The 25,456-nt window shown below is 42.7% G+C and overlaps 1 protein-coding gene across 1 annotated transcript in view; it reads left to right on the plus strand.

The window, feature by feature from the left end:
• Positions 1–25,456, plus strand: part of cntn1b (contactin 1b) — a 685,547-nt gene that overhangs the window by 446,932 nt on the left and 213,159 nt on the right. The window contains exon 16 of the mRNA XM_048607547.1: positions 20,258–20,416. Within this exon, the coding sequence (XP_048463504.1) occupies positions 20,258–20,416 (159 nt within the window). The remainder of the gene's footprint in view (positions 1–20,257; positions 20,417–25,456) is intronic.

Genomic DNA, 25,456 nt, shown 5'->3' on the forward strand with positions numbered 1-25,456 from the left:
AGGGAAGCAGCATGCAGAAAGGTCCGATTCGGAAATAGCAAGAGGGAGAGTTAAGGGAGGGGAGCAGCATGCAGAAAGATCTGATAGAGGAAGAACATGAAAAAGGGTTGATGGGAGAAGCACTGAGCAGGCATGTCTGGAAGAAGAACAGGCAACTACCGGGCCACAGAAAAGCCATATACGGATATAGCTTTGGGGCCCAGAAACAAACACAAGTGAATTTTTACAGTTAATTACCACTGATTACTTTTGTCAGGAAAATTTTGTGCTTCAGTGAATGACATTCCTGCCTCTGAGCAGGGAGGAAACAGCAGTAATAATTTATCGTGAGGCACCTGATGGCCTATGCGCAGGTCTGTCTCTTAGATAGAACACTGGGCAGAATGTCATTTACAAATTTATACCACCTTCACTCACCCGCCAATGCTGCCAGTCTCACACCAATCTCAGCATAAACTATCTTTCGATAGCACAGATCTTGATTATTGCTGGAACAGAGAGAACTGTTGCTAAGGCTTGTTAGCTTGCATTCATCAGGGCACAAGGCAAGAATGCCAATTTCCACACAATCAGATATTGCCCATTTGAAATAGTTCCACAAATTTTATTTACCTGGACTCAGGTTGCCTGGCTGATTAAATAACCACTTCAGCTCCTAACATGTCACTGCCTGCTTGTTCTTTGAGAGTTGACTGGGCCTTTGCTGTCTAATTTTGGCTTTCGGATGCCACCTCAGAACAACTAGAGAGAGAGCAGGCTGCCTGTCAAAGATCAAAGAGGTCATCTTTGTGTCAAACTGCAGGAGATGGGAGAGATATTTAAATGATTATTTTGCACCAGTTTTTACTGTGGAGAAAGAAGTAAGCTAGAGAACTCGGGGAAATAAGTATTGGTGTTTTGAAAACAGTTCACATTACAGAAGAGCAAGTGCTGGAGGTCTTAGAAAATATAAAGGTAGGTAAAGCTCCAGGACCCAATTTAGTGTATCCCAGGACATTTGTGGGAAGTTGGGGAGGAAATTGCAGAGCCCCTTGCAGAAATATTTATATCATCGAAAACTGCAGGTCAGGTGCCGGATAACTGGAGAGTTGCTAATGTCGCGAACAAAAGCAGGAGTTGCTGGAAAAGCTCAGCACGTCTGGCAGCGTCTGTGAAGAAAAAATCAGAGTTGACATTTTGAATCCGGTGACCCTTCCTCAGAACCTGGACCCGAAACGGTAACTCTGACTTTTTTCTTCACAGATGCTGCCAGACCTGCCGAGCTTTTTTAGCAACTTCTGTTTTTGTTCCTGATTTACAGCATCTGCAGTTCTTTCGGTTTTTATTTGCTAATGTTGTGCTTTTGTTTAAGAAAGGATGTGAGGGGAAGCCTGGGAACTATAGACCTGTGAATCTGACTTTGGTAATGGATAAGTTGTTGGAAGCGATTCTGAAAGATCGGATTTATTTGCATCTGGAGAGGCAAGGAATGATTTGAGATAGTCAGCATGGATTTGTGTGAGGGAAGTCGCTTCTCGCAAACTTTTTTGAGTTTTTTGAGGAAGTAACCATGAAGATTGATGAGGGCAGAGCAGCAGACGTTGTTTACTTGGACTTTAGTAAAGCCTTTGACAAGGTTCTGCATGTTAGACAAAATGGTCAAGTGAGGTCACATGGGATTCTGGGTGAGCTTGCCAATTGGACCCAAAATTGACTTAACGGCAGGAGACAGAAAGGTGGTGGAAGGTTGCTTTTGGACTGGAGGCCTATGACCAGCGGTGTTCCACAGGGATTGGTGATGGGTCAACTTTTGTTTGTCATTTATATAAATGATTTAGACGAGGATATAGAAAGCATCGTCAGTAAGTTTGCGGATGACAACAAGATTGGTGATCTCATGGACAGTGAAGAAGGTTATCTAAGATCACATAGACATCTTGATCAATTGGATCGATGGGCTGAAGAGTGGCAGATGGAGTTGAATTTAGCTAAGTGCGAGGTTTTGCATTTTGGTATAAGACACAAAGGCAAAACTTATACAATTAAAAGTAGGGCCTTGGGCAGTGTTTTAGAACGGAGAGACCTCGGGTTTTAGGTACATAATTCTTTGAAGTTTGCATCACATATGGATAAGGCGATTAAAAAGGTGTTTAGCCCGCTTGCCTGCATTGGTCACACTTTTGAGTAAAGGATGTTATGTTGAGGTTGTTCAGGATGTTGGTGAGGCCTCTTCTGGAGTACTGTGTCCAGTTCTGGTCTCCCTGTATAGGAAGAATATTAATAAGCTGGAGAGGGTTCAGAAGAGATTTACCAGGATGTTGCCGGGAATGGAGAGTTTGAGTTATAAGAAGCAGGATAGGCTGGGAATTTTTTTCATTGGAGCATAGGAAGTTGAGAGGTGACCTTGTGGAGGTTTATAAAATCATGGTGGGTATAGATAAGTTGAATGGCAGGTGTCTTTTCCCTAGGGTGGGGATTTTAAGACTGGGGGGCACATTTTTAAGATGAAAGGAGAAAGATTTAAAAGAGACATGAGGGGCAATCTCTTTATGCAGAGTGTGGTTCATGTGTGGAATGAACTTTGAGAGGAAGTGGTGGATGCAGGTACAGTTACAGTTTAAAAGCCATTTGGATAAGTACTTAAATAAGAAATGTTTGGAGGGATTTGGGCAAAACGCAGGCAGGTGGGACTAGTTTAGCTTGGAATTATGGTCGGTATGGCCAGGTTGGACCGAAGGGTCTGCTTCTGTACTGTATGACTCAGATGGTTGGACTGACTAATGGGATGGTGCTGATCCCACATTTTCTGGTGCACACAGGGAATGTTTCTGCATCTACCTGTCTCAGTGAGGAATGCTGCATGGGCCACGGTGCTGGGCAATTTCAGAGTGAATTTTATGGCCAATATTAAGTACCTTTTTCGAAACAAACCACCATTCATAAGTTGAATCAGATGACAGCTGATTTTCCTACGTTGCAACATGAGCTAGAAGTTGCTTACCGCCCCATAACTGACTGGCTGAGTTATAGTTTTACTTGGCGTGCCATCACACACTGTGTCCCTGTTTTATTGTGTTGAACGTTCTTAAAAAAAACTGGGACAACAGTTGACTATGAATAGATCCTTCAATTATGATTGGGATTATAGATTAATTAAGTACGCTCATATGCACTTGAGAAATGATACATCCGCTCAATGTGTGAAATGTAAATTCTCTTTGATATGTGCCGAATTCGGAACATGTCAGATTTAAAACTATCTGCTCGGATTGATTGGTGAAACACTATTGCAGCAACTAATTAAATGGCAGATAAAACGTGACAGGCTATTAGTCACGGAAAATGGATCAGAGTGCAAAACTGTCCCATGAATTACTGTTTCTCTTATCACGGCACGGACTGCTGTTTCCTGTAACATGGTCAAGAAGATCCAAAATAAATAGGGTTAACTAAGTTGAAATGAAAGACTGTGAGAAAAGCTGCCTCTGACTTTCACAAGCCAGGTTAATTAGGAGGATGGAAAATGTGGAACGAAGCTTCCCATGACAAGTCTCATTTACATTTAGAGCGGAGTGTCAGGCTGGCTCAGGTTCTGCCTCCTGCTCAGTATATTCACTGCCTTGTTCATCTCTGTGTTGTTAAATTTGCGTGGAGATTGATGAGCGATTAATATCAGCCTAGTTTGCCACTGCTGATAAAATGAGCACCATCATTGTGCTCCTTCCTCCTGCCTCTTTTGGAGTGGGAACTCCGCCCTTTGTGAAGATTTGTCAGGAAGATGTTTGTGAAGGGAGTGTCGGCTGCACGGAAATCCAATATTGTTCAGTCCTTGCTGAGAGGTCTTAAAGTTCTAATTGCAGCCGCTCCTCATTCTGCCCCCTCCTTCAGGGAGCTCAGACTGACGTGTGTTACAGGACATTGGAATCTTTGAGCTGTCTCATACTCTCCGAATGTTCACTCTTGATGAGAGACTACGTACTAATAATGGGAAAGTTTATCTAACTGTATGTGTGCAAATTTCCCGTCAGCTGTGTGTTACCACTCCCAGATCATGCTCAAAAAGTTGTGGCTATCAAATCCCACTTGAGGACTTAAGCACAAAAGGCTAACTCCCCAGGGCAGTATTGAGGAGGTTCTGCCCCGTCTGAAACTTTACCTATCTGATGAAACTTGTAAACCCTACTCTCTTAAAGGAACGTAAAATATTTCACAGCGCTGATCTGAGAAAGGGCAGGGGTTTATCTCTGGTGTCCTGGCGAACATTTATCCCTGACTTAACAGCACAAGAAGACTTTACCTGTTCACTGTGGTGTTGCTGTTTGAGATTGTTGGGAGCAGAATGGTTGCTGCATTTAGTGGCTGCTGTTGCAAGGTATCTCAGCGATGTTAAAGCATTTTGGAACATTCTTTGAGTATGAAAGGTGATGCAAATGGAAACCTTTCACTGTCATTGAACACTGGAGAGCAGTTTATCAGTTGTTGTTTCCCTTCACCAGGTACAGGGCACTGAGGCCAATTTTAGGCTCCCATTGCTGCTTGGACCAAGAGCAGCCAAATGGGGAACATGTAATTAATAGTTTACACAGATATTGCTCTGTTACTATTTATCATAAATAATCACAAATCTTTCTGTGCAAAATCTGACAATGCCATCACTAAAGTTACTTACTGTAGATTGTTTGGCAACAGCTGATTTGATGAGTCAAAAAGCATAGTCTTTGGATGCATGAAGCTATCCTTAGGTGGTTTTTGGAAGCCCTCCATCAATTAAGTGCCCATGAGAGTCCAATGCTGTTTTACTTATACCCAGGCTTCTTTCTCACCACAAATCTGATGCTTCCCTTCGGGGTCTTACTTCCGTTCTGACTTATTTTTATCTCACTGTTAGAATTTTATCACCACTGTCATTGAATGGTCACCTCTGGTTGCCCTGAGAAGGTGATCCTGGGCTTTTTGAAATCTACATCTTTTGAAGCTTTCTGTGATTGAGACTTCAGATTATAGATGAGTGTCAGCAATGTTAGTGTGGAATTGGAGTCACATATAGGTCAAACCAGGCAAGGACAGGGTGCCAAGCGAACCTGTCGGATTTTGAGAACAATCCAATGGTTTTTCCAATATTTAAACCAATGTCAATCTTTTGTTTCCAGCCCTTTTTTAATTTTCAGGCCATCGTGGTCGGGATTTGAACTCTTTGGATTGCTCGTTCAGTCATAAAATTATCACACTGCTGTGTTACTACTCTTCTCTCCTCGTTAGCCTGTGCACTGATTTGTATTTCATTCCCATCACTTCTGACCTTCCTTAATTACCTTCCAGCAGTCCCCTTCTAATATCCTCACTCATTCTTGATGCTGATGTTTTTATAGTCTACCCGCCTTCTCATCTCCATTCCTACCTTTCCCCCACTTTCTGTCATTTCAAATTGTTCACTTCTTTCATCACATTGTCGAAGTCTGTCTGTGAAATGGGTGGAATGCTGCAGGCTGGGGATTGACAGTCAATGATGTCAGAACCACTCAATGAGCAGGAGGTTAATGAGCTCGGATTGGTGTGAGCTACAACAAACTGCGCGGTGGCATTGGGTGAGATATTTGATGAAGCCCGTCTTCGCATTGAGATGATCTTGTTCGCTTTCTCGCCTGGCAATGGTGAGCTCCCAGGTGACTTCCATTATTGTTCGCTCAGCGTCTTGCTCATGGCCCGACTCACCACGGGTTGCAATCTCATCAGACTCACCGTACAGATGACCCGTCAGGAGAACTCTACATGGGAACCAGTGTGGGTTCTTGGCAAATTCAACTCACCACTCGATCCAAGTTGTTAGACGCCAGGCACCAACACGCCATGGGCACTGACCTCACACACCCACACACACACACACATACGCACACACACACATACATACACGTGCACACACACACACACACACACGCACACACACATATACACATGAACACGCACACACGCATATACACATACACACACACACTCTCACTCATTCACAGAGACACACATACACACACACACATATACACACACACATACATACACACACACATATACACATATACGCACACACATATATGCACACACACATACGCACACACACACGCATACACACACACATATACACACACAAAGTCTCTCTCACACACACAGACACACACACACAGTCTCTCTCTCTCTCTCACACACACACACACACACACAACGTCTCTCTCATACACACTCACACACACACACCATACACAGTGACATCAATATGTCTCTATGAAACCTCGTGCCACATTTCAGTCAACTCCCACTCTTCAGTGCTGCTACCAGGACCTCTCATTGTAATGTGCTCACAGGCACACTCCCAGCTGACGTACTGGACCAGGCTACATCTTGTGTTCTTTGGTCGCTGTCATAGTGTTTACTCAGTGTGAGCTACCTGGGTGCTCGCAGTGTCCTTGCCTTGCACTGCCTTGCCTTGCCTTTTTACTGCACTGCCCACTCGCCCTGAAATGCCAGGCCCACATTACTCCTGTCTTTCCATGCTATCTTGCTCAGGCACAAAGCCAGGAAGACTGCTGCAGTCATCGTTTATCCTTGGACAAGTCGAGAGGGATGGCCTTCACTTGGGCATCTGAGAAAGCGATTCAAGGGCAACAATTGAGGTAATCAGAGTCAGGATCCTCAGTTCATAATGGGTGAGGAGCCTTGTGATTGGCGGAACACCACTCATCTTGACTCTTTCTGCCCTATTGTGAGGTTCTGCTCCTGGAAAATGAGAGAGAGGCAGGTATTGAGGAAGGTGACAGTCGGCGGCACAGCTGTTAACGGTTGGTGCCAGGAGGAAGGTGTCCCAAATGAGTGAGTAGGCAGCACAGAGGGCTTGCTGGGTTAGTGGTGTCAGGGATTGGAATGGGTGACAGCAAATGGGGAAGACACTGCATGCAACATCAAGTTGGAAGAGCGTGAGTCTTGGTGGGAGGTGGGCACAGTAGCAGAGATAGAGTGAGATAGCAAAGAGAAGATGGTGGCACTTACGCTGGCAGTGGTGAACAGTATTGACCTTTCTCCCAAAGCATGGGGCATTCCTCCAGACAGCTGAGATGGCACTGAGCCGCATGGCAACCTGGTGTCCTGGCCTTAGTAACTGGTACTCAGGGAACAGAAATTCCTAACTGCGTGCCACCTTGACCAGCAGGATCTCCTGGACCCTGCGCTGATTTCCTCCTGTCTGTCACCTCTGGAACAAATGTCAGGAATCTGTGCAGCACAGCTGGCAGTGTGCATTCCGCTGTAAGGCAGCCTTTTAAAAGTATGGCACTAGTGTGAGGAATGCCAGATCCATTTGGGATCCCTGCTGAGTAGTGAGTTGCTCTGGGAACGGTGCGCAGTTAGATGGGGTGGAAATTGGATATAACAATCATTACGAGTGCTGAAATGCCAGTTATTACGGCGAGTTTGGTAAGATGTGGTGAGGAGACTTGTGCAGCCTCACCGCGAGAATCGCTGCACCAAACTTGATACAATGCACAATTTGCCCAAAAACATATAAGTTCATTTTATATTGGTCAGTATTGTTGGTCCTCCTGGAAATGCTGTTGATTATTGCTGTTTGAAAGATAGATTTTTACCGTCCTGCTCTAAGTGTACGAAGTGACTTGGGTAGCAGTCTGGCCTCTGAGCTAGGAGGTTACAGGTCAAAGTTCCACTCCAGAGCTTTTTGCACCAGTCTGGGCTCACACTTACGTCCACCTTTGAGGGAGCGTTGCCCTGGCATTGATGTGGTGTTTTCAACAGGCTGCTCCTATAGTGCTTTTCACATTCTCAGAATGTCCCAAAGCGCTTTGCAACTGAAGAAGACTTCTGAAACATAACCAGTGTTGAACCTTCCAGAAAAACAGCAGCCTGCTGTGCAGAGGAAGATGTCTAGACACCTGACCATATAGTCTGTTTCGGTCGTGACAGTTGAGGTATAAATATCGGAGAGGGAACCAGGAATGTTCCCTTCTATCGTTCAAAATAGTGCCATGACATCCTTTATATTCACCCAAATGGGCGAATGGGATTCAGCTTAAATCTTTATTTCAAAGACAAGCCTCCAACAGGTTGGTATTTACTTACTATTGGCACACGAGCCCGGATCACATAGACATGTCGACTCAGGTGGAACTTTTTCAGGGATGGAGTGATTTCAAGCATTGTTACATACCTGATTCCTGTTGGCCTCTTCAGAGTGACCCAATGTGGCCTGTCGATTCAAGCAATAAATTGTTAACGCTGGTTGTCCCGGACCAGTGAGCGAATCCGGGTCTGGAATTTCCTCTCCCAGGGTTTGAACTTGTTTCCCACTTCCACGATCAAGTCAGTAATGTCCACGCTCTCAGACTGTCACATCATCTTGTGATTTATCCCTTGCCTGAGAGCAGCAAGCAGTGCCTATTGCAGTTACATTTTCCACTCAGCTCTGTTGTAGGAGTCTGGGCAGCTTGGCAGTCAGCTCATAAATATTTGCTGTCCGCGGCACACTCCCAGACAGTCATGTTCAGCATGTCATCCACAGCTGGGAGCCATTTTGATCTTGAGCAAAGAATTCACACACGGTATTTTCAGGAAGTCTTTGTGAATGTGATCTGCAGCTGATGACTGTCGCTGTGTTAATTTTAACAAGGTTCAGAATGCTTCACTCTCGAAATGACATTTTATCGCGCTGTGCACAAGGGCATTGCTTTCATTTGTTCTCGGGTAGTGCGTGACACTGGCTAGGCCCCATTTATTGCCTCTCTCTGGTTGCCTAGCGAAGGTGGTGGACCCTTTTTTCAGTGATTGCTTCTAGGTATCATGACTTGTTTGTCTACCTTGGAAGGTTTTTTAAAAAGCTAGTTAAATTTACTAGATTTGTTAAATTCATTGTCACAATGCGCTATGATGGGAATTGAACTTGTGACTGCCTGTATTGATCATCTAATGCCACAACCACACAGCACTCCTCTTATTCAATTCAGTTTGGGTCAGTTCTCTTAGGGTGGAAACCAGTCCAAGACCCAGTCAGCTCATCTGCCATGAGCTGAGGCGCAGTTCCTACTCAGCACTTGACAAAGCATTACAGTTGTAGGTTTTCCACTTGTATTTCTGAGCTGCGTTCGGAACATTTCGAACAACAGTCTTCCTGGGAATCTTCTTTATATAATCGCTGTGTTGAGATGCAGAAAAGGCCAATGAAATTTGAAGTCTAGTTGTTATCACTTGTAACGGGAAGTATATTGAGTATTTAAGGATGGGCAACAAATGAAGCCTTGCCACTGATTCCCACATCCCACGAAAGAATAAAAGCAATTTCAAAATAAGTTTCACATAAATGAGCAAAATGCTTCACCAATGGGCTGAGGAGTGGCAGATGGAGTTTAATTTAGATAAATGTGAGGTGTTGCATTTCGGAAAGGCAAACCAGGGCAGGACTTATGCACTTAATGCTATAAGTCCTGGGGAGTGTTGCTGAACAAAGAGATTATAGAGTGCTGGTGCATAGTTTCCTGAAAGCAGAACAAAAGCAGAAGTTGCTGGAAAAGCTCAGCAGGTCTTTTTTGCATGCCTAGAACAGATGTGGCAGTGAGTTGTATACTAAATAAAAACCGAAAGAACTGCGGATGCTGTAAATCAGGATTTTCCAGCAACTTCTGATTTTGTTCCTGATTTACAGCATCCACAGTTCTTTCAGTTTCCCTGAAAGTGGACCCACAGGTAGTGAAGAAGGAGTTTGGCATGCTTGCCTTCATTGGTCAGAGTATTGATATAGCAGTTGGAATATCATGTTGTGGTTGTACAGGACATTGGTGAGGCCACTTTTCGAATACTGCATACAATTCTCGTTGCCCTTCTATCGGAAGCATGTTATTAAACTTGAGAGGGTGCAGAAAAGATTTACAAGGATTTTGTCAAGACTGAAGGGTTCAAATTATACGGAGAAGCTGATTAGGCTGGGGCTTTTTTCCCATGGAGCATCAGATGGCTGATGACTTTATAAAGGTTTATAAAATCATGAGGGGCATGGATAGGATGAATAGCCAAGGTCTTTTCCCTGGAGAAGGGAGTCCAAACTTCTAGGGCATAGGTTTCAGGTGAGAGGGGAAAGATTTAAAAGGGACCTAAGGGGCAACATTTTCACGCAGAAGGCAGTGTGTGCATGTGATGAGCTGCCAGAGGAAATAGTGGAATCTGGTGCAATTACAACTTTTAAAGGGTATCTGAATGGGTACATGGAAAGGAAGGGTTTAAGAGAACTATGGGTAAAGTGCTGGCAAATGGAACTAAGTCAGATCGGGATGTCTGGTTGGCGCAGATGATTCGGATCGAAGGGTCTATTTCTGCGCTGTATGACCCAATGACTAAATTCTCGATAAAGCATAAGCAAGTTCCCCATTTATTCATTGCAGCTCTGGCCAGTTCTTAAGGCTGCAGCTATCTCTGTACATCAAAGGATTGCTGTGGTGAAAAGCCATCAGCACCTTGGAGCAGCGTTTGACAGAAACTGCAGGCTGGTTACCAGATGAGATAACAAACTGTGACCATGTGTGACCACTGCTCCACTTCCCACAGTCTTCTGCCACTTTTAGCTTGTAACTTCATCCAGAGGTCAGTCCTCCTCATTAACCTCTGAGCGAGGCAAAGGACAGGCACGAAGCACAAAGTAAACTCGCAGGTCGGTGACGCGAGTCTTGGTGGGAGCTTTCAAGGAAGAGACCGCAATGCTGCATGGAGTAAGTCACAGGCATCAAAGCTCAGAATAGAGGAGCCTTCCTGTTAGTGAAATATGTCTTTCAGTCAGGCAGCCTTTTCACAGACCTGAAAGAGTCAGTGTGGAGTCCATTAAACACTTCCCTGAAGTCTTCCTCAAGCAACTGTTGACAGACAAGTGAAAAACAAGAGTCCAAAAATACTGTGAGCTGAAAAGAGCAAAGCTTCAGGTCGAGGCTATTTTGCAATAACCTTTCCATCTGGAAACAAACATGTGCAGTGACCCACAGCCAGACTGAATACCTAAAGTGTGAGCAAGACTGGTGGATAGAGAAATCGATAACAGAATCTCGGCGAAGTGACACTCTGTATTGTATAAATCAGCACTGAATCACTCCACAACAGAAGTGGGATTAGGTAGCCTACAGCCTAATTTTACACCAGGATGTGTTACCTGTCTCGGGCAGTTTCTTGCCTCAAGCAAGAGATGGGAGATATAGTGCAAGGAACAATTTATGAGGAGGGTTGAGGCACCTGTCTTTATTGAGATATTCATGCTTCTAACTTGGTTCGTTGTTTCGCTTTCCCAGGTGGTTAATGTACGGCCAACCTGACCTGTCCAAACTCCTGAGGGCCCAATCTGGAGCCTAATGTTTGCCACTCCCCTGCTCCACACTGCACCTCTGTCCCACGTTTCTCCCTGTACTGCCCTACCCCTTCCCAGGGTTCTTTTCTTTCTTGTAGGCTGTGATATAGCTGTCACATCAAATGCAACCATGGCCAGATTAATGAAGCAAATAATGAAGCAAACCTAGGCATTGAGTTGATGGCATCTCAGATGCCAGATCAAACATTTGGAAGTTAGGAGTAAAAAGAGAAAGCAGTCCATACTTAAGAAACCAGGGAGACCCTTCTTTGTGAACAATTGAAATCAATCAAATGAGCTGTTGTAGGGGAGAGAAGGGTTTGAATGTTATCGTGAGCAAATGATTGAGCGGTATTGTTTTATCAGGAAAAGGTGGAGACGTTGGTACTATGGCTTGTCCCAGTGATTTTTACCAAGAATGAAGGAAAGGCAAAGTTAAATTATCATCACGTCCTAACCCCACATCTTTCAGATTTTCTCTTTAATGAAGCTCTTTTGCTGGTTTCATTGGTGTTTCTTTCTTTCATTAAAGTCTTTTCCCCTCTTGTTGTCTGCAATTTGCATGCCAACACATGCCTTTCATTACGGATTATATCAGTAAATTTGAGTTTCAGAATGCTTAAATATAAACCAGCAAACTCACTAATATAGACCATATTTCATTGGGTTGAATCCAAAGTCATTATAACACTGCTAAGTCTTAAATAAGTACTGTAATGCATTTTAAAAGCTTAGCTACAATAATAGTGACTTAATGAAATAGTCCACATAGAAGTGTAGGTGCCAGACTTGGTAGCTTGGAATGGGAAGATAGTATGTGGGCAACTGCCTGCATTAAAGGATTTAGTTCTTGTGAGATCCTTATGGTTCGTAGTCTGGAACATCCTGTCCCTGTGGGGGAGGAGATCCCATGAATCAGACTGGGGCATTCTATGCTTGTAAAAGGATAACATTATGATGTCTATTTAATTTAAAAAGGAAGCTGAAGAATAATAAGTATTTTAGTTACAAGATAATGTTTATAGAAAGGGGTTGCAGCACATTTATTGCTAAATGTTCATTCATACTGTTACATAGATAAGTGACATCTATTGACCAGCTTTGTAGACACATGAAGCTGTTTTATTTTGATAGAAATAACAATAGGGCTCACAGCAGCCATTGTTATTTAGGTAGATAGTTTGTAGCAAGTACAGTCAATCTGCAGATTACCGTCAAATGTGGAAACCTGTGTTTCCCTGATCCACCAGAAGCAATGTGTGAATGGTATGTCGTAGTGTCGCTTTTTCCTTTCAGGTGAATTGAACAATGTGATGTTGTTGAACTTATCTGATAGATCTAGACTGAAGGCAATGTAAATCCTAGGCCTTGTGTAGTAGTGGACAGTGTAGTAGTCATAATTACTGTCAAGTAATAACTCTGACACTGAAAATCAACTTTTGCAAGTGTGGAGTCACATTCCTTCAGCTTTTAACTGTGTTGCACATTCAGTATTCAAGCAATTAAAAGGTTGCTGTTTACTTTTCCTTGCTACATCTTTTAACTCTTTCTGTTAATCCAGCCATTATTTCTTGATCTATTATTGCTGTATTTCTTGCTTGTTTCCTTGCTGTGCGAGATTTAGCATTAAGTTAATTAATTGCAGCCAATACTTCCTGGTTTAGATTGTGAGTGCCTCAGTAAGGATTCTTCAGTTCGATTGGTTCAAGAGATATGCAGTTTCTTGCCCACTCACATTGGTCCCAGATGCCCTTTAGAGATTGCTGAGCTGTTTGGTGTTCGCTGACAGGAGCTTCTAGTGGAAAGACAGGAGCCTCAGGAGTACCATTCAAAACACTTTGAAGGTGAACCAAAACAAAGGACATCAAAATGAGTCATTAATGACTTGCACAACTGACCAGTACATGGTCACTCATAAATTTCAAAATATAGGGCGCATACGATTGTTAATCATGTACAGATCTCAAGACGCTCCTCTTACTGAATGGTTTCATTGAAATACAAAGTGTGGCCCACCTGATTGCTGCTGGTTTAATGCTTTGATCAACAACATGGTGTGGACCAAGCCATCAACTGTAGAGTTTCCCAAGCAGGCTCAATGCAGGCCCATACAAACCCATCTGTCTCTGCCTAAATTCTTGTGTTTCATGGAACCACGGAGGTTTACAGCACAGAGGGAGTTCATTCAGCCCATCATGTCTATGCTCAACCTTCTTATAGCTTATTTCTTCCTCAACATTTCAAGTACTTTGCAGCTCTTACTGGAAAAAAAAACTGCTTCAGTCACTAATGGAGCAGTTCCTCTTAGCCAAATAGTCTTTGTTCCAAAAAACATCTGTCAGGACATGTCCTCCAACCATCCTCCACGTTTTCGTTAGATTGATCCCCCCAGTTACAGGATAATCGCCATTTTCCATATGCAAACCTGGAAAAATTGGTGAAGTTATGCATGCAACTTAGAGAAATGCTTCCTTTATTTCAGATGTGTTAACCCTGCAGTTCTGAAAGATAATGAGGCAGTTACCTATCATTTAACTGGACCCTCTTGGGAACTCACTGACTAATATGTGGAGTTTGAGATGTAATGAGAGGAAATAAATGATGAAGTGGAACGAAACATATTTTTGGCATGAATGCCATGTATCTCATTGGAGGTAGATGCAGTTGTGAAAGCGCACACTGATGTGACTGGTGCATCAATTTCTTTCACATCTTCCCTGGCAGTGATGGAATTTTCCATTTTATGTTGTGCAGTCATTCAAAATTCCCGTCTCTACCTACTCGGTAATTGGAAAACCACTAGTGCAGTCACCATTCATGCACAAAATGGCACATTGCTAATGACAGGTTGCAAGGAGATGGTGCATATGTTATGAGTGAAGGAACATCTGTTTTCCAAATTTAGTGCCTTTGCCACTTGAAAGCACTGGAATCTAAAAAGACTGACTTAAAATGGACTCCCAGTGCTTTCTGCAGTAACAAGACTGTGGGAAGAGCATCACGTGATCTGGAAGTTCTGCTCTGGTGTACTGAGTTTTGCAATTCGTATTGTTAACAGAGTTAATTTATACTGATAACATGCTGCCCAGATCATAGTGTAATTGGCAGAGTGGCAAAGGGCATCGTGTTTTTTAAAAGGGTGGGAAGGAAGTTTCCTCTGATGTGTGAAGGGCAACCTAAGAAGGCAGTAACCCTTCTTCTCTCCTGCTTATCTGGTCGCCACAACTTATGCTCCCACCACCCCCATGATCTGATCATCCCTGAGCTGAACAAGCCCCTTCCTGTCCAAAACCCTGGGTTTCTTTCATCCTGCAGACTCATCGAGCCTTCTCGGGACTAGTTGCAGTGCCAGCAGTGTCCACTGGCGAGCTTCTGGTGCTGCAAGAGCTGCCAGATTATCAGAAAGGTCAGCAGCTCTAAAGAATCAGACCTCCTCTCACTACACAGCGGAAATCTCACTCTGATCAGTTTCACCCTGAGCATCCAGTTTCCTATTGGGTGGTGCAGATGCACTCCCCATAAAATTCTGCCTGATGTTCTTGCCATTGAGTGTTGGATATGAAGCCCCTCTACTATGATCAGAGAAATTGAAATACTCGTCTGGACTGTTCCTTAAAACTTTTCTCTTGTTATCCAGACTGTCTGAATACATCGTTGAAAATTACCCCAATCTGTTTTGTGTTGATATTGAATTGACTTCATTTTGATGCGAAAGAATGTTCATTACAACAGAAAAATCCATTGCACTGGATAAACTGATGGAGCATGTCTTTGGTTGAGGTACTCTCAAGTATATTGTTAAACCAAAGTCGAAGCTATGTAGTGTCCACTGGAATAGTAAATGAAATATTCTGTGAATGATCATAGAATTGCTACAGAATAGAAGGAGACAATTTGGCCCATCATGTCTTGACTGACTGTCTGAATGAGTTAGTCATTTCATCTGATATCGCTACCCCACCACCCAGTGCATTCTTCCTTTTCAGATAGCAGTGGTAAATTAAAGACTCAAGATTTCATTCCTCTTTAAAACTTTAAGAAATGGTTGATGAATATTTCAGTCTGAATGACAGTGGATGAATTTTGGCATTGGGGATCCAACATACTTTGAGCGAGCCTGTGACAAGACTTTGTTTTTGCAAGCATCAGAGGAGCAGGAAAGCTGACGTTTCGGGTTGGGACCCTTCTTCACCCGAAACGTCAGCTTTCCTGCTCCTCTGATGCTGCCTGGCCTGCTGTGTTCCTCCAGCTCCACACTGTGTTATCTCTGACTCCAGCATTGGCAGTTCTTACTATCTCTTTGTTTTTGAAAGTTGCTTTAACTTATATACCTCTTCTCATGACTACCAGGCATCCCTGAGCACTTTACAGTCAATGAAGTCTTTTTTCAAGTATAGTAACTGTTGTAATGTAGGAAACATAGTCAGCTATATTTATGCAACAAACTCCCATGAAAGGCAACATGATAATGACAAGAGAGTCTATTTGATGATGTTGATTGGGAGATAAAGATTTGCCAGGATCCTGCTCCTCTTCAAAATACTGCCTTTCGTTTTTTACATTGACCTGAGCAGACAGAGCCTTGGTTTAAAACCTCAATTGAAAGGCTGCCCCTCCAACAGTGTTGAATTGAATTGAATTGAACTGAATTGAAATGAATTGAACTGCATTGAATTCAATTAGCTTTATTGCCACATGTACACACGTGAATACTGTGAAAAGGTTACAAATCACCACTTACAGTGCCATCTTAGGTACCAAGATACCTAGGTTTTCTTGAGTACAAATTCTTAGGGAAAAAAATGTTCGAAAATAAAGCATTACAGATCGTCGAAAGTACAAAATCATTGTAATAAATTAGAAAAGTAGAGCTAAAAAGTTCAGAATAACACTTCTTTCAAGATAATATAATAAAGGGGAAAAGAATTAAATAAAAAGAGAAATTAAGACAAAGTCCACTTGGCTCATTTCACCATTGTGGGCTCGAGGACTGGACTCCCCCGCCCCCCTGACACTGGAATTGCAGACCGGACTCACCATGATGCCGATAAAACATGGAATCACAGACTGACTGAAACTACTGCAAAGACACCCAGACTGACACCGATGAAAACAGTGTAGTGCTCACTCAGTACCGCCTTGGAGTGTTAGCCTTGTGTGTTACACTCAGGTCCTGCTCCAGGAAGCCCAGACTCTTAGTAATTCAGAGGCATGTGTGCCACCAGCTGAGCCACAGCGATCCTTTAGATGCACCCCTCAGGTGATTTTATTGATGACTGGAGCTGTTCTGTTCCAGTCTGATCCTGTTGGAACCCTCACTAAGCTGCAGGACTGTAGCACAATATTGACTGTGGCAGGGGTAGAATATTTGGACTGTTGGTCAGTCTATAAAGGTAAAACATGACATTACAAAATAGACCATTTATGCTGCTTTATTTTCCTTCGGAGCATAAACAGGGCATTTTCAGGTTGGCACGTGGTGAGTAGTGGATTGACGTAAGGGTTGCCAAACCTAGCTGTCAGCTTTTTACAATCGACGTTAATGAGTTGGCTGAAGATTCAGAGAGTAATGTATCCATTTTTACTGATGGTACAAATCTAGGTTGGAAGTGAAACTGTAGGGAGGACAAAGACACACTACGAGGAGATATTGGCAGGTTAACTGAGTGGGCGACAAGATTGCAGATGGAGTATATTTGATGACGTAGGAAGTAATTCATTTGCTACTAAGAATAGAATAGCAAAATACTTTCGAATAAGTGTGAAAGCTGCAAATGTTTTTGTCCAAAGTGTTTAGGATGCAACGTATGCATTTAGATAGAGCAAACATGCAGCAAGTTAGCATGTAGAGAGAGACAGCATGCAAAAAGTTAGCATGTAGAGGGAGACAGCATGCAGGAAGTTACCATGTAGAGAGAGACAGCATGCAGCAAGTTAGCATGTAGAGAGAGCAAACATGCAGGAAGTTAGCATGCAGAGAGAGACAGCATGCAAGAAGTTAGCATGTAGAGAGAGCAAACATGCAGCAAGTTAGCATGTAGAGGGAGACAGCATGCAAGAAGTTAGCATGTAGAGAGAGACAGCATGCAGGAAGTTAGCACGTAGAGAGAGCAAACATGCAGGAAGTTAGCATGTCGAGAGAGCAAGCACGTAGGAAGGCAAATGGCATGTTGGCCTTTTTTTTCCAAGAGTATTGAGCAACAGGAATAAAGTAGATGATTTACAAAGGCACAAGATTTTGGTGAGACAATATCTGGAGTACTGTGCGTAGTACCGCAATGGATCACTAAATTAGTACCTAGAAAGTGGAGACTGCCCTGTGGAGAGTAGCTCAGCAAAGTGGGTCTGAATTCACTTCTGTTCAGAAGTATAGAAAGCAATGTCCTCGGAATAAATAAGGTTCTGAAGGGCTTGATAAGGTAGATGCTGAGAAGTTTCCACTGGCCAGGGCATCGAAGTTACACCAAGTCATCAGTCTCAGCCCTTTTGCATGTAGCAACTGCCTACGTGTCAAACACACTGCCTGTTCAGTCCACCCAATGGCTACTTTGGGAACTGGTGCCGGATAGTCCTCAGAACATTTGAGTAAGCATCTGTGGCTACTTACCAGTCCTGACAGGCATACCTGAGATGAGAGCTTGCTGCCGAGCTGAAGGAATGTTCGATGAAAAGTTTATGCATAAATGTAGAAACTAGCAAACCTGAGTATGGTTGTCAACGACCCTTTGTGATGTGTGGAGAGTGGGCTAGGGGAATGATTTAAAACACGACATTCTGGCCAAATCAGTCTTACTTGATCACCTCACCCATATTCTTTTTTATTTTTTATAGAGTAGTCACAGTCACAGTGGTCCATTTAGGCCTGTTATTTCATTGAATGTCCACATTTAATCATAACCTATTTTCCAGTTCCATTCATTTTCAGTTGGTTGGGAAATGATTCTATAGTCTGAAAGCTGGCCCTGATATTCAAAAATCCCCTCCACCTGTCCACCTTCTCACCAATACCTCAGTCTCTAGACATCCCTGGAATTTTCAGCAACAACTGTGACACATTTGGTGACACTTCTTGCCTTCGGGGCAAAAGATTGTAGCTTCAAGTTCCCCTCCGGAATTTGAAGGAGAAAAACCTGAAACTTTATGCTCCTGGTGAAATGCTGAGGGAGTGCTGTACTGTTGGAACTGTCTTCTTGAAGATTGAGCAAATAATTGGCAGATGAATTTCAATCGAGTTAAATATTTGAGTGGAAGCATTTCCAGAATGGTTTCAGAGCTGAGCGTTTACAGCTATGTTTTTTTCTTTAGAATAGACAAGTACGAGCGGCGATCTGATAAATTATAAATATGTCAGACAGGATAGATATGGAGGACAAGTTCTACTTGTGAGAGAAAGCATAACTGATGTCCATAAACCCCAGATAGTTGCTAATAAACTCAATCGGGAAATAAGGAGAATTTTTTTTCTTCAGCAAGAAGTTAGAATGTGAAACTCACAATCTCAGGATTTAGTGGAGGGAAACAGCGTAATCTTAAATACTTTCAAAGAAAGTTAGGCCTATACCTAAAAGAGAAGACAGTAATAAAAGTAATGAAGTGGAAGGATATTTGTATAAACACCGGCATCGACTAGTTGACTCACAGGATCTGTTTCTGTGCTGTAAATTTTACGCAGTCTTACCTCTGAAAAATGTGTTAATGTTATACAACTCTCAGTGCACTCTTCAGATGCATCAACATTTAAGAGACAGTCTGGAGAACTAAGAACCGATTGTTTTTCACTGTTCTGTGGGACCAGAGTGATAATAGCATACGCTCACCAGTTCAGTTAATTGCAACCTGAAAGAGAAAGTCAAACTCTCAGAATATGGTTTCACAACAGTTTTGAGCACATATCATTACACTTTGAGATTCTAGGGGCTGTATTTAGGTAAGTATTTATTATAGGCTTGTTTTTTCTTTTATAGAAGCAGATGATACAGAAGGAGGTTGGCTGACCCATTGCATATCTGTTTTCTACTTCTTACAAACACAATATTGGTAAAGCAGTTGTTTTTGAGATGGAGTTGTTATGGGCAGAGAACTTCTTTACTGCTGCCTAACAGGCATGTTCACAAGTTACTGCTTCTTTCAGATGTGGAGAACTGCCTGCATGACATTATTGTGCTCAGCTTAGACGAGAGAAGAATTACCTAGTGTCACAATCACTGCTTATTTATCAGCCTTTGTCCAGCAGGGTGATGGCACAGAGTTGAAATCCCTTTGTGATTTTGATGAAATCTTCTCCATTCCAATTTCCAGCAGATACATTTCATTTGCTCATCTCCATTAGAGGTTGAGCCTTCAACCTCCGCACCCCTGCACTTAGAGTCCTCCCCTCAAACGTCTTTGCCCTGTTGTCGCTGCTCTCAGTAACGTTTCCCACTTCAGCCTCCCTGTAACTTTCCAGTTTCCTGCTTGTTGTCCAGTTTTTCTGTGAAACACCGTATGTGTCATATGAAAATAAGAAGGCACAGTATTGTATTTCCCCTTGAACAAGTGCAATGTTCAAACTCTCAATGTAATCCATGCTTTAATTAGGCTTGCAGTTTTTTGCAATCCACTAACTGGTACTTTGTTTGTCATTTCTGGCAATTCTTAGCTCTTGTTTGTAAGAGCCTACTGTCCCTTGAATGTAGCAGTTCTTAAAAATGATATGCAACATGTAGCATGGTCAGAAAAGATTCAGTCACTTTTTTCTAAATGTGGGGTTTTTATGCTGTTTGTAATAATCCTCATTATGAGCTTCTGATGGCCTTTAGTTGTGGGTGAGAAGAATATTTATTGACACTGTTTCCTGCACTGAACGTTTCCTGGGCCCTGAGTGACTCGAACATCATTTGTCTCTTTGCGAATCTCTTCTTTCAGGTCCCCCCGGACCCCCTGGAGGGGTGCGAGTTGAGAATATTGGAGACACCTTTGTGACCTTGACCTGGAGTCGAGGGACAGACAATCACAGCCCAATCTCCAAGTACACTATCCGGCAGAAGTTCGTCGATTCTGATGAATGGAAAAATGCCAAGACAGGTCAGTCCCAGCCCAGTTATACGGGAGTCTTGGATTGAATAAGAAAAACACAGCCAGGAATGTTACAATAAGTTCTGTTTCTTTTCTATTCATAATCAAGCAAGTGTACAATTATGTTAATCATAGGTTATGGGGTAAGATGTTGAAAACCAGTTGACCAAAGGAGTACTGTAACTTCTCTCAAGATGTGGCAGAGGGAAGGTGAGAATGATAGGAATTGAAACAATCCTGACAAATTCGGGATTTACTCAAGGGGGTTCTGAGGAAGGATCATTGGACCTGAAAGGTGAACTCTGACTTCTCTCTACAGACGCTGCCAGACCTGCTGAGCTTTTCCAGCAATTTCTGTTCTTGTTTCCGATTTCCACAGTTCTTTTGGTTTTTATTAAGAGACGTACCTCCCTGTTCATGCATCGGACAATGTGTTTTGATTACATTTCTTGTCAGCCATGTTAATCATTTATTAAACTGGACACATTAAGACATTAAACAACAGAGAAAGTTAAAGCCTCAATGTGTTTTGATAGGATTTACACAGACTAGGATGTATCTGGACTAGACAGCCCTATGAAGTAACTATTTCTAAACCACGCCTAATATGAGCTGTCCTTCCCAACACTCCACGCTCTTTTCTCCTTCAGCGTCCATTCCCAATATCGTGTCTTCAGCCATTGTATATGTTAACAGTCTAAGATGCCATATGAGCTGCAAGAAACACATTGTTGTCATGTCCAGATCTGCTCTCAAACAATGTCCAAGCTTCTCTTCTTTTACCAGGAATTTGTAGATAGCAGTCAACACCAGAGGCCTTGGAAGGAGTTCTGTTTGAATTGCAATGTCTTAGCCTAGCCCAGCCTGCAATTAGCTAGTGCAGGAATGATAAGGAACTGAATTGAAAGGCTGAGTTAACCTGCATCAGCTACCTCCTATCTTGACTGGTTTATCCTGTGGTAGGTAACACATTGGCAGATTGCCATGTGCATTTATATTCTCAGAGTTTTTCTGAGAGCAAAATTACGCCATTGAATAAATACTTAGGACTCCAGTGTTCACCGTGTGGAGCAATGATTGCCCACTGTTAACTGGAAGTGAATTCAAGCCACCCACACACATCCAACATTCAAGATGCATGGCAATCATTCAAAGCAGCCTCTTGAAAAACATGTACTGGAGTTACACTTGTGCAGAACTTGTGGGAGATGGTCGCATGCCTTTACTGTTTCTTCAACTACTGTTTTCAACATGGTATGTACACACGGACTGAGGGCAGAAGTGAACATACACACATCTGCCACAGTGTGATTGCTACAAGACATGCATGTGTAGACTGGTTAAGCCACAGAAAGTCATTCCCATCACACAGGCAGCATCTGAGACCACTGCCAGCTGGAGCACATGAATTGCCTTTGCTTGGAAATTGGGGCAATATTCAGAGGCAAAGGAGTTCACTTTCAAACAATCTCATTTCAACCAGCATGCTGAAACATTAAACCAGTGTAATGTAGCTCTCCCAAGCAATTCTAGAGAAACCCTTTTTCAGTTGAAAAGTGGCAAAGCTTCATTTATTACCCATTGTAAAGGTGCCTTCTCTAAATGCTGTTGAGCATCCCAGGTTGATATTGTGGATTATAGTGATAGCTAAGATGCTTCAGGACATAGGGATTAAACAAAAGGGCTTTTATTTCCTATTCCTGCTGCATTTGACTTAGTTCCTCAACCAGTCAGAGTGGGATTTGAGTGTGCAGCCTTCATGTTGCTGGTCCAGAACCACTGCATAAACTCATTTTTGCTTTGTGTGGCGTCCCATTTCAGTCTTTCATTTGTTGGTGATTCACAGTCTGGCAGGACCTGTACTCTCTAACTCATTTCTTGTGCGTACATGTGGTGTCCCATTGAGGATTATAGACTCATAAGTGCTGTGTATGTGTGTGTGTGTGTGTGTGTGTGCGCGTGTGTATGTGTATGTGCATGTGTGTGTGTGCGTGTGCGCGTGTGTGTGCGCGTATGTGTGTGTGTGTGCGCGTGTGTTTGTGTATGTGCATGTGTGTGTGTATGTCTGCGTGTGTGCGCGTATGCGTGTGTGCGCGTGTGTGTGCGCGTGTATGTGCACGTGTGTGTGTGTGCACGCGTGTGTGTGTGAGGGCGTGAAAGAGAGAGCACGAACCCACTAATCACAAATCATCAACACGAAGAGAAGCAGAATTCCTTGAAGCAAAGGAGCAGTTTCCTTTGGTGCAGTCTGCAAAGCAAAGGAGAACAGTCTTAAAATGAGTAGTTGGCATTTCACAAGTCAGGTCAGAAAACATGCCTTTGCACAAAGGATAGTGGAAATCCCTTCCTGGAATAGCTGCTGGGTCATTTGAGATTTTCATTACTGAGATAGATTATCAAGGAATATGAATCAACAATGTGAAAATGCAGGCAAGGTGTGGCTCAACGATAATTTACTTTAATATGGAACAGGCCCAAGTGGCTGGCTGGACCAATCCTGTTGCTTTTTCACCATCGCTGTTTCTCTTGTGTGAGTTTGGACATGGTTTCAAAGCGATATTGGAAATGCAGTGATATGCGTAGAAACCCCAAATGTACCTGAACAGAAAATTGATGAAATGGAATGCTCCCTCACTACATAGGAAAAGAATATCAAGTGGATCTAGATTGTAATCTAGCTATGTGAGGCCCCATGGAGAAGAGTGACCATAATATGATAGAATTCTTCATTAGGATTGAGAGTGATACAGTTGGTTCTGAGATTAAGATCCTGAACGTAAATAAAGGAAGCTACGATGGTATGAGCGGTGCGCTGGCTATGATAAATTGGGGAACATTACTTAAAGGGATGACAGAAAAAGGTAAAATCACCATAGTCTTACCAGACTGCAGAGAGAGATGGCTGGTGATAATTTAATCAGAGGATCACCATGTGAGGTGAGAGGTTGGGATGAAGAATCATTGGTTAACTTAGCCCTTCAATTCAGTTCCTTATCATTCCTGCATCAGCCAGTTGCTTCATTGTAATCTTAGTCAGTGTGGATTTGAACCCACACTGTTGGCATCACTCTGCATTGCAAACCAGCTATCCAGCCAACTGAGCTAAGTAGGTAGGCAATAGCAAATATTTAAAGAGCACACAGAGGAACTGCCAAAGTTGTTCACTCCAGTCTGGAACAAAAAATTAACTGGGAAAGATGGCCTGACCACGACTAACAAGAGAAATTCAGGATAATATTATACCCAAGGAAGGAACATACAAATTAGCCAAAATAGCATCAGACCTGAGGATTGGGAGCAGTTTAGATTTCAGCAAGGAAGGACAAAGGGATTTTTTGAGAGAAGGAAGATAATTTATGAGAGTAAGCTTGTGGGTAATATACAAACTGGTTGGAAAAGCTTCTGCAGGTTCTTGAAGAGGAAAAACTGTTAGGAAAGACAAATATTGTCCTTTGCAGTCAGAAACAGAGGAAATTTTAATGGTAACAAAGATATGGCAGATCAATTCAATACATACCTTGGTTCTGTCTTCACAAAGGAGGATGTAAGTAATGCCCCTAAAATGTTGGGGAACACTGGGTTTAATGGGAACGGGCAATGGAAAGAAATCAGTAATAGTAGTGAAATGATGTTTAGAAATTGATGGGATTAATGGTCGGTAAATCCCCAGGACCCAATAATCTTCATCCCAGAGTACTCACAGAAGTGACCCTAGAAATAGCAGATTCATCAGTGGTCATCTTCTAAGATTCTGTATGCTTTAGAGTAGTTCCTGTGGATTGGAGGGTAAATAACATAACCCTACAATTTAATAAAGGAGTTAAAGAGAAAACTGGAAATGACAGTCCAGTTAGCCCGTCATTTGTAGTGGAGAAACTCCATTATAAAAGAATTAAGAGCAAAGCAAATGGAAAAACAGTGCAAGGATCAGGTCAGCGTGGATTTACAAAGGGAACTCATACTTGACAAATCTTCTGGAATTCTTTGAGGATGTAACAAATAGAATTGATAAGAGGGGAGCCAGTGGATGTGGTTTACTTGGATTTTCAGAAGGGTTTGGAGAAGATCCCGCATAAGAGATTAGCATGTAAAGTGAAAGCATATGGGATTGGAGTCATACTGTCATGGATAGAGAAGTGTTTGTCAGACAGGAAACGAAGGCTAGAAATAAAAGAGTCTTTTTCCGAGTGACATGCAGTGACTAGTGGGGTACCGCAAGGATTAGTGCCTAGACCTCAGCTCTTCTCACAGTGTATATTAATTATTTGGGTGAGGAAACAAAATATAGCATTTTCAAATTTTCAAACGACAGAGAGTTGAATGGGACAGTGAGCCATGAGCAGCATGCAAGGTTGCTTCAGTGAGATTTCAGCAAGTTGAATGAGTGTGCAAATGCGTGGCCAGTGGAATAGTGTTGGATAAACATGGGGTTGTCCATTTTGCTTGCAAAAGCAGGAAGGCAGGTTAATATCTGAATGATGATTGATTGGAAAAGGGGAGATGCAACAGGATCTGGGTGTCGTTGTGCACCAATCATTGAAAGTGAGCATACCAGGTGTAGCACATGGTGAAGAAGGCAAATGGCATATTGGCCTTCAGAGCAAGAGGATTCAAGTAAAGGAGCAGGAATGTCTTGCTGTAGTTTTTGTCGGCACTTGGTGAGACCACTACTGAAATATTGTATATAGTCCTTATCTGACAGGTCTCCTTATCTGATGGAGTGCAAAGAAGATTTACCAGACTGATTCATATGTCAACAAAGCTGACATATGAAGAGAGACTGGATTGTTTAGGATGATATTCACTGGAGTTTATAAGAATGAGATGGGATAGAAACCTATAACATTATAACAGGATTGGATGAGATGAACACAAAGTGTGGTGAGCCTGTGGAATAATTCTCTGCCCCCAAAAGCTGATGAGGCCAAAAGATTGAATGTTGTCAAAGAGATAGATATGGTTATTCAGGTGAAAGGGAACAAAGGGTATGAGGAGAAATTGGGAGGTGGGTACTGAATCACATGATTAGCCATGATCATATTGAATGGT

This window comes from Rhincodon typus, chromosome 18 (genome assembly GCF_021869965.1).
Source record: "Rhincodon typus isolate 14 chromosome 18, sRhiTyp1.1, whole genome shotgun sequence".
Taxonomy (NCBI): Eukaryota; Metazoa; Chordata; class Chondrichthyes; order Orectolobiformes; family Rhincodontidae; genus Rhincodon; species Rhincodon typus.